This window comes from Lindgomyces ingoldianus (genome assembly GCF_010093535.1).
Source record: "Lindgomyces ingoldianus strain ATCC 200398 unplaced genomic scaffold BDR25scaffold_8, whole genome shotgun sequence".
In the NCBI taxonomy this organism is placed as follows: domain Eukaryota; kingdom Fungi; phylum Ascomycota; class Dothideomycetes; order Pleosporales; family Lindgomycetaceae; genus Lindgomyces; species Lindgomyces ingoldianus.
In genome coordinates, this window is record NW_022985169.1 from 1,368,663 (window position 1) to 1,384,878 (window position 16,216).

Here is a 16,216-nt window from a genome sequence, read left to right on the forward strand (position 1 = left end):
GCCTCATGCGAAAATATTTGCATCAACCATCTTGTTGGACTTTGATCATTTCTAAAGCTTGTAAGTGCCTCCCATATCACCCACATGCCGTAGTGTGAGATACATTGAAGGTAAGGGGTATTCACCTTCACTTGTGTGAGGTTGAAAACATTCGCTAGAACTCAAGATAACAGGCCGATAAGATACCTCTATGGGCCCTTTCGGGGGATACTAGCTTCCAAAGACAGCAAGATTTGAGTGATAAGCCATGAGACTGAAGGCTAGTCTAGTCGTTGTAGTTTACGATGCCCGAGCCGTCCTTATTCGCCTTGGGAATCCCATAGCGCTCATGGAGATCCTCCTCCTGAGACTTGCTGTTCGGATCTAGGTAGGGACGTTCCGCTTGACAGCATACACGAACAGCATGTCGGCGATGTGGTGCAAACCCGTAAGAAGCCGAGTGATTCTTAAGAACAGTTAGTTCGCTGATCACGTCAACACTGGGTGTTACTTACGCTGACACGGTTGTCCCAAAACGCAACGTCACCTTTGTTCCATTGAAACCTCACATGCAGCTCTGGAGATGTGGAAACAACTTCGTTAAGGTACGAGATGATGTGATCCTACTCAACGATCAGTAACCTCCTTCAATCTGCCTATGTGTAACCAGTTCAAGTCGTGGGAGAACATACACTCTCAGTCTTCGGCACCCCGACAATCTTCGTCACGAAACCTGGGTTGAAGAAAAGCGACTTCCATCCGGTGACGGGATTCGTGCGGACCAGAGGATGCTCAGTCACAACTGGCTCGCGTCGAACAGTGCGACCAAGCTTACGAGAGCCCTCGGCTTGCATCTCAGCAGAATGAAGCGCACTGAGGCCCTCAAGATACTTCTGCATTGGTTGGGAGAGTTGGTCGTAAGCGGCATATTGAGAAGACCAGAGAGTATCGCCTCCTCCGCCTTGTGGTGGGCCAGTGAGGACCTTGAGCGAAGTGTACGATGGCGGCTGAATCTCATACGTCACCTAAGCAGGTTAGCCTGGTTGTAGACTTTGCCGGTTAGGACATATGTGGGGGCAAATCAGGGGCTGAAATAGACAGAAGTATGCCTCTTGCTAGTGCTCTTGCAAAGTCTGACATCAGACTTCGCACACTGGGCCCTCATCGTTGAATTTTGGTGGTAGGTAATGATAGATTGATGAGAAACTTACATCCGAGTGCCACAGGAAGCTGGGTGTGAACAGAGCTCGAAGGTCAGGGGAGTTCTCGCCAGCGAATACAACATGTACATCCTCAAGACCTTCTTGCTTAGGTGTAGAGGTAGTCGCATGTTTATGAAGGGTTCCGAAGTATCTCCCAAGCTCACGCTGGGCGTTGATGTCGAAGTTCTTCTGATCACGGAAGAATACAACCCCACGTGTCGCAATCAAGCGGGCAAGGTCATTCTTCTGAGCATCGGTGAGGTTGGCAAGGTCAAGACCGTGGATTTCCGTGCCGATTTTTGGGTTGTAGTCAAAGACATCCGTCGCTGAGCTTAGAAGATTTTTAAATTCTGGATCACCGTCAAGGCCCTTGTCATAGTAGGGTATCTCTGTCAGAGCAGGCCAGTGGACATCCGGGAAGCGAGGCTGGAGGTACTCAAATTCGTATGTCTCATTATGTGACTCGACGATGGTGCGACCAGGCATATATTTGACAGGAGCATTCTTAGACTTGGGGTAAGATTTCCCCGTTGATAGGGTGTGAGAAGCTTGCTCAATAAGACCGGGAGCCATGTCGGATTTAGCAGATAGCTCAAACTGTGTAAAGAGTAAATGGAACGGAGAGTCGAGTGATTGGGTGGGTGTTTGAGTGGCAAGACGTAAAGTAATGCCTGGAGAAGAGGATAGATGTGTTTAGATTGAGTGAACCAGGAACTAATACCAAGTGCTCTCCTAGGGCGAAGAGAAAAAAGGACTCATGGGAGAGGAGGAAAGATTCTTATACTCAGTTTATGCCTAGTCGCCGTAAGTGCTTGCGTAATCGCACACAATTTCTCGAGCACAGACAAGGGAACACAATCCCCACTCCATATGCGCTAATGCTTTTTGCGAGCTCCGGGCACACGATGACAGATCGAGAAGGTCTGTGATTATCCATATGTGGAGGACCATGGGTAGAAAATACCTCTTGTGGGCCTCTAATACAAATAGAAGGTATACAGAAAGCAGAGTCTTAGGTGCATATTGAAAGGTTACATATGGAATGACAGAAGGCACAAGAACATATCCGGTAATCGAATGCTGGATACCCCAAGTTCTGTACGAGCCTGCATGCACTTACGCTGCAGGCGATTTCGAGCCATCCAGGATAGACCTCCGAGTCCGGACTCTGCACTCTCGTTGGTATCCGAGGTTCTTGATCTCACATTTAACGCGCATTCTTCCGTTTGGGCTAGTTGGATAGTTACGCGTAAAGGGCACAGCTTTGATAGTGACAAAATACAGTGCTCTGGAGCCCACATATTGCAATCTTCCGGACGCAAATCGTTCCGGGTATCGCCCAATGGCTCCAAATGGAAACGTTTTTTTGTCTTGGATCTATGGAAGCATCAGTGGACGTTGGGTTATGAGAAGGGGCGAGGCGGACGAGGAAAGATCACTAGTCTGTTTCAGGATTAGACTCTGGAGTACAACCGCTATTGCACCATCTTCTTACTCCATGACGCCTTCAATACTGCCAGGAACCGCGCCATATTTACTCCTCCCCGCCTTATTGTTAATATGCCATCGAATGTTCCTCGTCCCTCACCGCAACTATCGGTTTCAGCCATCCCGAATGTTCCTACAATCCCCACTACTTTGAGAATACAATGTGCCCGTCTTATTTATCATAGGGACTCTTGTCAAAGCTCTCCGAACGTTGATCTGATTATTCCTACCGGTGGATAGATTAGCAAAGTGATTCAGTTGAGCATCATTCTTGCTATCACCAGTGCAGCTACCATCTTTCTATCAACCTCAAGCCTTCGGGGTCAGCTCCCTCTCAGCACGTTTAGCGTATGTGGGGCTGGAAGAACTGTGCTGATATCACACGCTTCTTGAGGGAGAATATCGATGGGAGGTCCAGATACAGATGGCCCTGCGTCACCCTGGTAGCTTTCTACGTGGCGTTTTGCCAACCTTAACCTTACCAGTCGTGTCCTCTCCACAGGTCTTTCTGCCCCCCCAGAGTCCCCAAACTGCTTATTTGTCATATCTCTTATCTCTTCTGTGATCATTTCCATACTCCGTATATTCACCTTGTAATTTCCGCTTCTCCAGTAAGAGCGTCAAATTACCAAGGGTACACGGTGCTAGACGATTTGAAAGCCGAAGGCATCTGCATAATATCCCGACATTTCGCACATGCATTATTGGCTTCAGCCGGATTACGCTATACGGATCCTTGATGCAAGTCTGGTAGCCTGAAAGCGTCGGGCTAGGTGAGTATGCACGCGGTGCTTCTGGGAAGTTGATCTGAACTGACAGTAGTTGTCCAGCAGCCTTAGGAAGAACAAGTTTTCCAAATCGTAAACACGAGCCAATACCCGATTGGTCAACCCTGATTCAAAACTTTATCCTGAGATTTAACTGGTGAACACCTCTAACGTTTGACGAGGCTCTGCACCTCACCTTCATGCATCGACAGGAACTAAATCACACCGATTTGTAAGGCTCGCCAACTATCCAACTTCGTGGACAAAGCTGATCGATTCGGAGAGCCTTTGCATCTCATGTCCGCATGGCTTCCAAAGTCAAATCCCGATCGGCTTGTTGGGTTGTGAGTACAAGGGACGGGAGTCGACCTTTGCAGCACACGATAAGAGCCAACCTTGCACTTGGTATGGCCGGGCTGGTTAGTAATGTTGCCATACTTCCTTATGCTCGTCTATCACTTCCTCTGGCTTCATATCTTGCTAGTCATATGAGCTAAGAGAATTTTGGGCCACATATTTCTAAAGTGGTCCCCACATACACTGGGGAGGAAAATAATCGAATACCCCGAATCTGCCATCCACCAGCTCTACTACGGAGTCCGATACTTGGTACCTTCTTACTTTATTATACAGGCTCCTAGAGTCTGTCACCTACGGATAAGGCTATAAACAATGGCCAATCACTTGATATTGGCAGCCAGAGAAGCATGTTCCGCAAGTATTACAGATATATACTGAGAAGAGGAAGGTTTCTTGCTCTTGGACTTCTACACAGATATACCCAACTCTTGGTAGGAGATGATGCGGCCGAGGACTGCGGGAGAAGACCCTGCATGCATCTCAGCACATCAAATGCCAAATTACTCTGGGTCACTAGATTGAAGCACTTTCACTGATATCCGACGCATGGCCTGGTAAAGCCTATCTGGATAACAAGTACGCCAGGGTTTTGGAGCCGTCATTCCCTGGGGTGCCCACCAAACCTTCTTTATCACTGGTATTATATAGCACCATGCCACTCTTCACCACCTGTAGATGCTATTTCTACCTCAAGAACCTAATGATCTTCAAAATGCAGTACTTGCTTTGAGTGAGCATACTCATAGATGGTTAATTCCTCTTAATTTATTCTCATGCTCAGGTGAATCCTACCTTCACTACTACTGCGTGCGATAAGAATATACAGTGAATAGAACGCCCCAGGACTTGCCAACCGTAGAGATTGCTGCAGCCATTGCAGGACCAAGTCCAACACCCCGTCATCCCAACAAACGCAAAAGACGGTTAGAAAAGAAGTCATTGACGCCAAAACACCCTCCCCGCCTATCCAAGACCATCCCACCCAGTCTCATCTATCCCGCTGGAATAAGATGAAGTATAGTATGCAATACAAACCCACAATGCCCCTCCCTGCCTTCCATCGCATACAGACAGCCCACCACAAGCACACCTCTAAAAGTGTTTCACACCTAGGCAAAGAAGAAGCAAAGGTCGTCGTTTTCATTGTTCAATCATACCCCACACTCCTCCTCCTACCCAAGTAAATCCCCAACGCGGCCGTAAAAACGAGGAGGATGAGAATCGGACGCATGATCCACCAGACCCATTGACCAGTGGATAAGGGAGCACTTATGTCGAGAGCAAACGTCAGATAGTGTTGGAATTGTGCGAGCAAGTAGAGCGAGTAGAGTGACGTGTTGTGAATAGTGTTGGGTTGGAGATGGAGATGGAGATGGAAGTTGGAGAAGGAAAGGCAAGGGGTTTTGGGCAAATTAGAAGGTGATTGTAATTTATTGCTCCTTTTCATACCCCTCTGGTTTTGGAATGCTGTTGAGTTCAAAGAATCGAGAAGTGCCTGGATCACACAACTTGTCAGCTCACATCCTTAAATCTTTGTGGAACACAACTTGGCCTTGCAGGAACTAGTTCCGCGGGGCAAATAAGTTATGAGAGAATAGTGCATATAGACCTACAAGAATATCCATTCCAGTCAAAGTTATCCTTTGGATTGCAGTGACATTTGTGGTCTAAGCGATACTGTTCGCCTGTCGGACAATGCGTGAATGGGACGTGGTAGTAGGCGATGTCATTGAAGAAATGGATTTCCTCCTTCTGGAGCATGAGGGCGGCGGCAATCGAATGCACGGGTGCATCGCCCCAGCGCTCGTAGAAGAAGCCTCCGGCATGGTCCAACGAAGTGAAGTAGTCGATGTAGGCTGGTGAGCGAAGCCAGTTAAGGTTGCCAATTTCGAAGTTGGACCACTAAATGAAGTTAGCGTGCTAACCCTCACAAACGGAAAGAGCAGGCACGATAAAGGGATCGTGAACTAGCCCAATGGTGTTGGAAATACATACAAAGTGGCAGTGGTTGTAAGTCTTGCCGTCGTCGTCGCTAAGGAATTTCATCGAATTCCCAGACGCAACATGCTGTGGGAAAGTTGCTGTGAAATTCTTTACGGCATCCCAGAGTGTAGGGATCGTCTCCACGTATTCATACAAACTGAGCGTGAAGCTGTATTTCTTCTTGTTGTCGGCCATGTACTTGAAGGTGTCGTAGTTGATGTCGCAGTACAGCTCGACGCTGGGCTCTACACGCCAGTACCACTCATAATCTAGCATAAGGGGGTGACGGAAGAAGAATCCGGACTCATAGCGACACATATGCCGATAGCTAATCGAATCGCCGTAAATGATCTTCTTTTCTTTCATTTCCTCGCGAACCTTGGCGGCGCGGTCTTGGTCGATGAACTCCGGGAACGACCAATGCTCCACAGGGATCTTGCCGTATTTAGTTTTGCCAGAGACCAATGCCGTCGTGACTTTCTTGAACTCGTCGTTGAACTCGTCATCATTAAGGAAGACCCAGTCGTAGTTGAACCGGCGGTTGAACCGGTCCTCAACCTGGCGGATGGACTTGGCAATTTCCCAAATGTCAGAATTACGGGCGAGAGTGACAAAGGTAGCATTCATGCGATCACCGGACTTGGTGGCCGGAGGGAGCGTTGGTACATCGATTGGAGTGGTTGGGGGGCTCTTGGACTTCTCGCCCTCAGCTGGGGGATTGTATCCTGGCCAAGCTGTTGAGCCCACCGAGGAAGACGAGGAGATGAAGAAGAGAAGAATAAGGCACTGAAGCTGTCAATATCATCCGTGACAGGAGCCCAGAGTGACCTTCATACCACGAGTGCGAAGATGATGTAGCGGAGGTACCGCTGGGTGCCCGCCATGTCGCCGCGAGGCTGGTGGTATTGCTGCTGCCCTTCGAACCGGTGGTTCTTCTCAGACTTCTCTAGGGTGCCCTCCACCTTGTCGGTTGTTGGGGGATGCGGGCGGTTGGTCGAGTGCCGCGGGGGTGAATTTGATTTCTTGAGGCGACGTTGTCGGATGCTGAGGGCGAAAGACTAACGAGTGCGCGGGAGGCTTGAAGAACAGGCGATCTCAGTTGTATTTAAGCAAGTAGAAAGACGCTCGCGGAATGCGCATTGGGAGAAGGGAGGGCAAGTTCGGTGAGGGAGAGAGGCGTGGCGTGGTGGAAGCAGCAGACCCAAGGATAGGAGAAGTGCTGAAAAGCGGCTGTCCTTGGTTGTGGCTGATGATTCGCGCTCATTGACGGCCACACAAGGGCTGCGACCGGGGACAGGAGGCGGGCGGAGAGAGGGTGGAAAGAGGACGGCAAATTCCGGCAAGCCAAGCCCCAAAGACATCCGAACGGAACGAAACACCCACCCCAACAACTACTACGACCACGACCATCTTTTGCACGGCAGCCCTCACCCCGCTCACTGTCGCATTGCTGATTCACAGCTATTGCTGATTTTCTCCCCTAAATGTCGGTGCGGTCACAGGCTCGCTCTCTCACTTCCTGCACCCAGCTTCCACGCCACCTATTTGGGAGGTCTCCGTCCCCACAGAAACACTAAGACGCCCACGTCAACCGCGGATTATACCCAACACTCAACAGCTTACGCCAGGCGCTGTCCCCCATGTCGTTCTTCGGCTTCGACGCCATGCTGGCCCGCGACCGAGGCCACTCTGCTAGTGCGCCCGGCTTTGGTCAGACTCCGGACGCCTTTGCTGGCCTTGGTGGGGGTGTTGCTGGAGATGACGATGCGTATGTCGCGCCAAGGGCATGAGCAAATGACCTGCTAAACCTGCTTGACAGTATTGACTTTGAGGACACCTACGACGGCCTAGGTGACGGCCTCGACGAGACCGACGACGCCTTCAATGACGATACCTTTGGTGGAGGCCCCGCCTCCCAGCAGAGCGTTGGAAAGGACTTTGATTTCGCCGGTCAAACCTCCAAAATTGCCCACACTCTCCAGGAGGAGCAGATGCTCTATCAAACGCAGCAGCCTCCGTCCCACCAACAAAGGCCCCCTCCACCGAAGCCCTCGAAGCCTGCTAGGACCGGCTACGAGAGCTACCATGACCCTAACTACATCCCACAGCTGGAAGCAAGGGCAGACATCTGGGGACTCAAGCCCAAGCACCCGGTTCCCGCGAAGCAACCCGAGAACCAAGCACCGCCGCCTCCGCAACCAGCTAAAAAGATGATGAGTCTGGAAGAGGTCGAGGCCATGATACGTGCTCAGACCTTGCAACACGAAGAGCCTGCTCCTGTCCTGATCCAGCCTCAGCAGGCCCAGCCGCCACCTCTTCCCGTGCATCCTCACCAGCAAGTCCCCCATAGCCAACCCCATTTCCCTGGAATTCCAGGTCAAGGCCAATTCGTGCCCCAGATCCTGCAACGCCCGCAGCAGCCTCAGCAGCCTCAACAACCACAACATGCGCAGCAGCATGGTCCTCATCAGAGGTCCGGATCGAGGCATCAACAAGTACACGCCGAACTGCCAGGTCATTCCGTCCAAGCCCCGCCCGTTCATCATCCCACTATTCTGCAAAGACAGAGGCCTCCCCCAAATGAACCTTCAATCCAACAACATAGACATGCACCACCGCAGCCTACTGCGCAGAGACCGGCTTCTCAGCCTAGACAGATTTTGCAGAACCCGAGCCGTCTTTCCGGACAGGGCCAGCCCATGGCCCAACCAGGGCCTCCGGCTTCTCGAGGTCCCGCTCCCGGGCACAGTCGCGGACCCTCCTACCCCTCAATGGTGGTTACAAATCCCGAACAACTGCTCCATCTTTCAAAAGAGGAACGTGAAGCATTCCTCGCAGAAGATGCCAAACGCGCCAAGCGCAACCACAAAATCGCCTTGTTGTCAAAGGACAACGGCCTAATGACCCCACAAGATAAGAATTTCATTACCCGAATCCAATTACAACAGTTGATGACCGCGACTGGCAATCTTAATGAGCAAACACCGGAGGCGGCAATCGCGGAAGACTTCTATTATCAGGTGTTCAGCCAGATTCGTGGCGCTCTACGACAGACGCCCCACCAACCAGCCAGCCAATTTGCTCAGACGTATCTCTTCCAGACGAACGGTAGATACGGCCCTGGCCGTAGACACGGACGAGGTGCAGACAATCACATGCAGCGTATGGAGCAACAAGTCCAGCGAGCCGTTGAAGCAGCCAAGGCCAAACCCAAGGCAAAACAGCTTACCATCGAAGGTAGCCTCGGAAAGATATCATTCAGCAATTCGAAGACTCCTAGGCCGTTGTTGAGTATGAAGAGGCCTGAGTCAACTGACAAGCAGCCTAGCAAGCCACACAAGGTGTCTGTTGCGGATCGAACAGAGACACTACGAAACATCGAGAATGTGTACATGACCCTGATGCACATGGAAGACCATGAACGAACCTTGCCAGCCCCAATCAATCAAGACAGCGACCCGGAAGCCATTCAAAGGCATATGGAATGGCGGACGAAGATTGAGACCTTGCACAAGAAGCTTTGGGATGACATCAAGATCATGGAGCCAATCAATCCAAAGTGAGTCTCAATTATGTCGTCCTGAAAATCCTTTTACTTACCCTACAGTCCTCTAACGCCACATCCGTTCATCGCCATTCTATCCCACGCTAAAGGCAAGAAAGCCATCCCTCGCATTTTCCGCCACATCGATGAGCAAGAACGCATCACTATTCTTACCATGGTCGTTATTCATCTTGATAAGCTCAACGTCGTCTCCCATGGCATCGCAACACCAGAAGAACCCTTGTCACCCGCTCTCCGCGATGAGATCGAACTCTTCCTCCACTCTGTCGTGCCCCCTCTCTATGCTCACATCTTCGAATCGCCGCTCAACATCATCATCGGTCTCCTAGGTCTCATCCTAGAACGTAACAATGTGCACGTGGTCGCACGCACCAAAATCGGCATGTCCCTTCTCATCATGCTCATTTCCCGCGCCGAGCTTCTCAAGCAACCCCCTGAGATCAACGTCGTCGATTGGGAGAATTGGACCGAGCTCTACAACCGCCTGTTTGATGCCGTCGAGCCTATCCTTCCCTTGATCTTCCCCGGCTCCATTAATGATACTGATGATATGTACGTTTGGCAGTTCTTAGCCGCAATGGGTGTTGGCGCAAGCCCAGAGCAGCAGCAGAGATTAGTCATTGGAGTCAAGGATCGCGTCATGGAGACCGTTGGTGTTAGCAAAGCATTGCCGCCTGAGATGGCGGGGGCGAGGCTGGCGAATGTAAATCTCTTCATGCGGGCTATTGGTTTGGATGTTGAGTTACTTGGATGAAATCTGGTCTACGAGCAAAAAAAACTAAAACGAATTGACGACCTCACTTGCTAAAGGCATTCAGAAGAGGAGGAGGGTGTTTGTACGATGCAGTGACGGGACCGTAGAAGCCGTTGTCGATTCCCTGGTCGGGCGTTCCACGGCACCTTTCTTGGCTGCTCTGCACGCTAGGAGAAAATCTATTTGGGAAGAATGATAGACATGCATCAAGGGCCATGAGAGTTGACGAGTATCGAAGTGCGGTTATGGAATGGATATTGTGGGCTTTGGGCACAGGCAGACACATACCATTTTGCCTTCTCATATTTCTAAAGAGGGGTCTTGTAGTTTAGGTAGATACGTGCGTTAGTGAGAGCGAGGGGTGCATTCTGGACTGGACTCTACAAGACAAAAAGTTTTCTTATGGTCTTCGGCTTCATCTTGTGTGGTTGTTGCAAACGAGGTATTTCTAGCGGGAAGCTAGTCACATCCGGGGAGAGGCATGTGTTTGAGCTCAACCTCAGGTTTCATCCTCTCAGGAGATGATTTTACAATTCCTATCATTGTCATGTCATCCAATACACTCTCTCCCAAACATAACCTAGGCGCTGGACATATTTCGCTGCAGCGTCGTCGCGACCCATCTATACCCAAAATACCCAGTATCTCCGATGTCTAAAATATGAAGGACAAGGCGGTCTAACCCCCATTTCCATAGATAGAAAGTGGCATGGTGTGAGAGAAGCACATCTGAGACACAGGAGAACCATCTATTTGTGGGGAAACTTGACCTGAGGGTAGATGTACGTAAGCAAGCAGAACCTGAGGCACAAACTCCTGGATCTTGATCTGGGATTGATGGGAGAGTGGTGGAGATGGTGGCGTTCGTAGGCGTTCGATGGAGGAAACATATGAGTTAAGGAAGGTTCATTTTATAGATCTTTATGCGACAATATTACTTGGTTTGAAAACATAGCGCAAAACACAGGGAAGAGGCGCAAGTTGGCGGAGGATGAGCATGCACTTTTTGCTTGGGGCTTGTGTTTGGCGGAAATACTTTCTTGGATGACTAGGCTGTCATTGCTTGTTAATGCCTTGGTGGCCGTGTATCGTAGCCTTGTTTTTGAGGTTGAGTGAGGATGAGGAATGGAGGACTCAGCCGCTTCCTTCTCCGCGAGAGTCAATGCAATTGTCCGCAAATACATCTCTGTTAAGTTCATATCAAATTGCATTCAGATCCGCGCGAGCGTTCTGTACGCACTCGAGGCGGCGAGTATGAGACGTAGGGCTCTATTTGAGATTTCAATTATCTTTGCTGTCAAATAAGAAGCTCCCAATTGCCATGCGCCTTCAGCTTGAAGTATCTCGAGTCTCAATTGCAAGGCGCCCAGTCCAGTTAGCGTTCGGCTGCTGTCTACCGGCTTCTGCAAGGACTCGTATCCGAGTTCCGGTTTCCCAATTTTAGAGGGGCCGAATTATATACTGTACAAAGCACTCCTAGAGGCTGAGGATGTTTCTGAGACGCTGTCTACTGAGAGCTTCCCGGAGAACAAGCATGCGTCCGTTTACCGAAACGCGCTCTCACGGCTTCGAAACAAGGTGGTGAGAGTACGAGTTTCGTTCTGCGCACTCTGGCGAGCCATGCTATAAACGATCTCGAGGGGAGGCGCCGTGTGCTGCACGTGAAACATGTTCCTGAGACTTTGGAACGTGTGACGAGTTGGGACAGGAGATAAGCTTTGTGATTTGCGGGGAGGACCGCCATGGCTTCAAACAACCACAGGGCTGGTCAGTTGCGGTTATGTTACGGCATTTGGAAGGGGTGGACGGGGCTAACTGGCGGCGGGTTTCGCATCGTCCAGCTATGACAAGGCCAAGTGGGCTGGTGTTGAAGATTTGAAGCGCTGTTGCGCTTCTGAAACACGACGAGCATCGGCCTCGTCACCCGCCAACCAATGCCCACACTGACCTCCCCAAAACTCCTCAACGCCAGAGGCTTTTCTCACACAGTACGCGTTGCAGGCCCACCAGCCAGAATAGATCCTGTCGGCAAAAGCTCTGTTCGAAGGTCTCCAATCATCCTTCGCTATGCGGACCCCAATTGCTTGAAGAGGCAGCGAGCTAACTGGATTGGGGATTTTTTCAATGTCAAAGGCAGTCTATCCCAGCATCCGCCACCGACGGCTAAGCCTGATCCACGCACGTATGGTTTGCAATGGTGGCACACGCCGTCCTACGTTTGGACGGGAGGCACTTTGTCTTGCAGCACCTTTTGTGTCGCCGCGCGGACCCGCTGGAGTGGTGCACACCGACCGCAGTTCCAGGCTTAGAAGAATTTCTCATATACAATGTGTTGAGATGCGCCGGTTGGTTCATGCAAATCTTGCATCTCGGGCATTCTTGGCTCTTCTTCAGTTTCACCGGCTCGTCATCTTCCCTTTCCCATCCTGTTCCCAATTCCTTCCATTCTCTTTTTCCGTTTACACACCCTTCTTTTAACACTGATTGTTCCCCGCTGAGCGTGTGGTTTGTTGTTCCTTCATCCCTCTCTCCTAGGCCGAGCCTTTTTGTTCTCTTCTTGTTATTTGATTTGAGGGAGCAGTAGCTGTAGCGGACTACTCTGTACTTGTCCTCTTCTCTCCCTCAAGACCTTCTTTCATTCCCGTCGATATTTATTCCACAGACCATTTCCCCTCATTCTCGGAGAACTCGGCGATTAACATTCCATAATCGTCACGGCTGCCGGTCAGCATATTAGCCCAAGATGCCTTCACTCCGCCTCTTCTTCCTTTTCACTCTTTTAGCAGCCATAGTACTTGCTGCACCTGCTCCAGCCAAGAAGAGAAACTTGAACAAACGATCGTTTAAAGTCCCAAGGAGCCTAAACCCGGCTCATCCCAGAGGGCTCAACGGAATGGACGCTATGAGGAAGGTGTATAGCAAGTATGGATGGGGTTTCATTGCGGCCGAGAAGAACAAGAAGCCCGGCGCGAAGGCTACTCCTGAACAGCCCAAGATCAACGCTGGGAACAGTACCGGGAATGGTACTGGAACTGTTGCTGCGAACCCAGAGCAGAACGCGGCGCTTTTCTTGTCTCCCGTCAACATTGGCGGGCAAACTTTGAACCTCGATTTTGATTCAGGTTCTTCTGATCTGTAAGGAAGCCAACTGCCACCCATGCTTGTCTCATCAACCAAACTGATAACGTATTCAGCTGGGTCTTCAGCACTCAACTCCCCAAAAACGCGATTGGCCAACACGCAGCTTTTGATCCCCAGAAATCTAACACCTTCAAACTGATGCAAGGCTCACAATTCTCCATTTCTTATGGAGATGGGTCTGGCGCTGCTGGTCTTGTTGGTACGGAAACAGTTGATATTGGTGGCGTCAGTGTTACGAACCAAGCTGTTGAAATTGCGACCGCAGTCTCTCAATCTTTCGTTCAGGACACCAACACCGATGGGCTTGTTGGTCTTGCGTTCAGCAAGCTTAATACAGGTATGTAATTGTCGAGTTACACCGTCTTATATCCCCTCTTCTGGTCTGAAATCAATCCCCATAAACGCCCTCTAACACATCTCCCAGTGAACAATGGCCAACAAAAGACTCCCCAAAAGACCTTCTTCGACAACGTAATGCCCAATCTCGACCAACCCGTCTTCACCGCTGACCTAGCCGCTGACGGCTCTGGCACGTACGAGTTCGGCCGGATTGATAACACAAAGTTCACTGGCCAGATGGCATGGATCCCCGTCAACGCCAGTTCCGGCTTCTGGCAATTCGACTCGGCGAAATTCGCTGTCGATGGCAAAGTCCAGAACAACCCTACTGCCTCAAAGGCCATCGCTGACACCGGAACCTCCCTTCTCCTCGTTGACCAAGGCGTCGCTGAGGCCTATTACTCCAAGGTCCAGGGCGCGCAGAATAACGCCCAGGTTGGTGGCTTTATCTATCCGTGTAGTGCGAAATTACCGGATATGGCGGTTGCCATTGGTGCGGATTACATGGCTGTTATCCCTGGGAGCCAAATCACTTTTGCGCAGGTCGATCAGGCGAATACTACCTGCTTTGGAGGTGTGCAAGGAAATGGCGGCGCGGGTCTGCAAATTTACGGCGATACAATGTTTAAAGCGCAGATTGTGGCGTTTAATGGTGGAAACCAGTCGCTGGGTTTCGCACCGAAGAAGGGAATTCAGTAATTCCGTTGTAGTCTTGCGGGTGTGAGGAGTGGGGGCCTCCTAGGGTCAATGGGGGAACTTGTATATATTTTCTATTTCCTTGATCTTTTGGGATGAGACTTATCTCTCATTTTGGAAAGGGAAGACGAATGGATGGGACTGAAACATATGAATGACAGAACGACAGTATTCTCACGCACCTCCCTTTAATAAGCTGGGCTGGGCTGGGCTACATATCCGCATGATAGAGAATAGATCTTCGATCTGAGCACATCAGCACTACATCACGCTATTAAAATTCCCTACAGCTCATATTCAAACCCCTAGCGTGCCTGTGAATATATAATTGAGAAATATCAACAGTTAACGTCCCCCCCTGCGTGCCGGAAAACCCACCGTGCCGCAAAATATGAGGGGTACTTTGACTTTAATCAACTATAACTCTACACACACGTTAAGCTTCACTAAAATTATGTATAAATAATGTACTGTAGCTATTTTTAAAGAGATAGGGCGCCTCTTACTTATAAATTACATTTGCATTATCGCCTTCGCGCCTAATTTGCAGAGAGCCTCTTTCTATAGCATGACAGAGTTCCTTCTCTATAGCGCCACTATTAAGCTCTTACTACTCTATAATACTTATAAACAGTCTTATTAAGCCCTAGAACCTTGCTATAATGCTAAGAAGTTCCTATTAGCCTTGTGCCTACTGTCGCGCACAAATTCACGCAAGGCCGCTACCCTAGTCGGTACTTCTGATCGAACTAGCCACCGATTTCGGCTAGTGTAAAACAACCCCGCACCTACATAATCATCGCTGTGTAATTTATTTGTGATAACTGTTAAGGCTGTGGCTGTGCAATATCTTGGCGGTAAGGCTGACTCAGCCCTACAGCCTTGCGATCTCCACTCAACCTTAGCCATGCCTCCAGTTAACCAACTCAACGCTCTGAAAACACCTACAGAATTCGCCACCTTACAAGGTCCTGGCCGGAGCGGGTCGGCCGTCCTCCCTGCTTGTGGTGGCAACGTGCAGTGTCACATTTCCTAGATTACCGTTAGATGTCATTTGCTAAGCATGCTTACACAGCTCATGCCCTTCCACTTTGGCACTAGCTTGATATTCTACAAGTAAAGCAGCACCAATACCTATCTCCATGTTCTCTATCTGCCACTAAGTTAATGTTTCAAGCGACAACTCTGTGTCCAGGTAATGACCGCCAAGGATCTGTTTGCGCAACTGAAAGCATGTTTCCATCAATAAGATGGCCTCCTCGTGATGGTTTTGGGACTTGAGTGTGAACGCGAGATTACCGATAGCCATTAAAGTGCTCAAATGCTCCTTCCGAAGCACCCTCTCATGTCCATCACTTGCACCTCCAGCTCTTCGGCCTCCTTTCATCGCCCCGCAAGCATTGTTGCTTTTGACTACGCGGCCGGAGATTTTTAGAAGGTGAGTGTATAGCATCGATTCTTTGTTAAATAACATAACAAAGAGATTGACGACTACATTAACCCTAGGCCCTAAAGCGACCAAACTGAGTACTAGCAGCGGTCACATCATACATACAATATGGCCGAGACTCCATCACGTGCACCACGTGTCGTGACAGGGCGATGAAGAATAAAAAGATTGCAGCATTTCGACCACGGCCTTGTATCCTCTAATCTTCGCCCTTGATAGCGGAATCCGACTGTCCTTTCTCATCCAATCGATGTCGACCTTACCCGTGCCCAAGTAAGAGCCTCGCCACCGCCTCGTGCCCAAGTTGCTTCGCTCGACGTATTGGCGTCTAGACATAGTTTCAGAAGAGGGGATCTACTAAGGGACGGATTCGCTCACAGCCTATAACAACCAGAGACGCGAGGGTTAACTGCCAACTCCATAGAGACATGCGCCAAGCTCGGGGTCGGTTCACTTACGTACTATAACAACCAGAGACGCCAGGGTTAGCTG

At 50.1% G+C, this 16,216-nt stretch overlaps 5 protein-coding genes across 5 annotated transcripts; 2 read left to right on the plus strand and 3 right to left on the minus strand.

Annotated features, from left to right (window-relative positions):
• Positions 1-19: 19 nt before the first annotated feature.
• On the minus strand, positions 20-1,912 carry BDR25DRAFT_282137 (alpha-ketoglutarate-dependent taurine dioxygenase). Its single transcript, XM_033687943.1, has 4 exons — positions 1,191-1,912; positions 672-1,004; positions 495-602; positions 20-445 (listed from the first exon to the last, which is right to left on the minus strand). Exons 1-4 carry the CDS (start codon positions 1,752-1,754, stop codon positions 266-268), a joined length of 1,185 nt encoding a protein of 394 aa, XP_033550816.1. The 5' UTR covers positions 1,755-1,912; the 3' UTR covers positions 20-265.
• A 3,069-nt stretch (positions 1,913-4,981) lies between these two features.
• On the minus strand, positions 4,982-6,768 carry BDR25DRAFT_126629 (glycosyl transferase). Its single transcript, XM_033683777.1, has 4 exons — positions 6,616-6,768; positions 5,792-6,565; positions 5,410-5,698; positions 4,982-5,291 (listed from the first exon to the last, which is right to left on the minus strand). Exons 1-4 carry the CDS (start codon positions 6,661-6,663, stop codon positions 5,227-5,229), a joined length of 1,176 nt encoding a protein of 391 aa, XP_033550817.1. The 5' UTR covers positions 6,664-6,768; the 3' UTR covers positions 4,982-5,226.
• A 411-nt stretch (positions 6,769-7,179) lies between these two features.
• BDR25DRAFT_282143 (uncharacterized protein) lies at positions 7,180-10,569 on the plus strand. Its single transcript, XM_033687944.1, has 3 exons — positions 7,180-7,547; positions 7,599-9,338; positions 9,387-10,569. Exons 1-3 carry the CDS (start codon positions 7,420-7,422, stop codon positions 10,096-10,098), a joined length of 2,580 nt encoding a protein of 859 aa, XP_033550818.1. The 5' UTR covers positions 7,180-7,419; the 3' UTR covers positions 10,099-10,569.
• Positions 10,570-12,466: 1,897 nt separating this feature from the next.
• Positions 12,467-14,506, plus strand: BDR25DRAFT_257056 (acid protease). The gene is made up of 3 exons (XM_033686456.1): positions 12,467-13,233; positions 13,293-13,576; positions 13,664-14,506. Exons 1-3 carry the CDS (start codon positions 12,842-12,844, stop codon positions 14,275-14,277), a joined length of 1,290 nt encoding a protein of 429 aa, XP_033550819.1. The 5' UTR covers positions 12,467-12,841; the 3' UTR covers positions 14,278-14,506.
• Positions 14,507-15,433: 927 nt separating this feature from the next.
• On the minus strand, positions 15,434-15,661 carry BDR25DRAFT_386894 (uncharacterized protein; the record flags this gene model as incomplete). The annotated part of the gene is made up of 1 exon (XM_033698029.1): positions 15,434-15,661. The coding sequence occupies one exon, from the start codon at positions 15,659-15,661 to the stop codon at positions 15,434-15,436; it is 228 nt and encodes a 75-aa protein (XP_033550820.1).
• Positions 15,662-16,216: the final 555 nt, after the last annotated feature.

Bases quoted from the DNA above. Each gene is read 5' to 3' on its own strand.
- BDR25DRAFT_282137 (XM_033687943.1), bottom strand. From the start codon at position 1,754: ATGGCTCCCGGTCTTATTGAGCAAGCTTCTCACACCCTATCAACGGGG. The intron at 603-671 runs GTATGTTCTCCC...ATCGTTGAGTAG, and splicing joins GGGTGCCGAAGACTGAGAGT to GATCACATCATCTCGTACCT. The intron at 446-494 runs GTAAGTAACACC...ACTGTTCTTAAG, and splicing joins TTTGGGACAACCGTGTCAGC to AATCACTCGGCTTCTTACGG.
- BDR25DRAFT_126629 (XM_033683777.1), bottom strand. From the start codon at position 6,663: ATGGCGGGCACCCAGCGGTACCTCCGCTACATCATCTTCGCACTCGTG. The intron at 5,699-5,791 runs GTATGTATTTCC...AACTTCATTTAG, and splicing joins CTTACAACCACTGCCACTTT to TGGTCCAACTTCGAAATTGG. The intron at 5,292-5,409 runs GTAGGTCTATAT...TGTGTGATCCAG, and splicing joins TGACTGGAATGGATATTCTT to GCACTTCTCGATTCTTTGAA.
- BDR25DRAFT_282143 (XM_033687944.1), top strand. From the start codon at position 7,420: ATGTCGTTCTTCGGCTTCGACGCCATGCTGGCCCGCGACCGAGGCCAC. The intron at 7,548-7,598 runs GTATGTCGCGCC...CCTGCTTGACAG, and splicing joins GTTGCTGGAGATGACGATGC to TATTGACTTTGAGGACACCT. The intron at 9,339-9,386 runs GTGAGTCTCAAT...CTTACCCTACAG, and splicing joins ATGGAGCCAATCAATCCAAA to TCCTCTAACGCCACATCCGT.
- BDR25DRAFT_257056 (XM_033686456.1), top strand. From the start codon at position 12,842: ATGCCTTCACTCCGCCTCTTCTTCCTTTTCACTCTTTTAGCAGCCATA. The intron at 13,234-13,292 runs GTAAGGAAGCCA...TAACGTATTCAG, and splicing joins GATTCAGGTTCTTCTGATCT to CTGGGTCTTCAGCACTCAAC. The intron at 13,577-13,663 runs GTATGTAATTGT...CACATCTCCCAG, and splicing joins GTTCAGCAAGCTTAATACAG to TGAACAATGGCCAACAAAAG.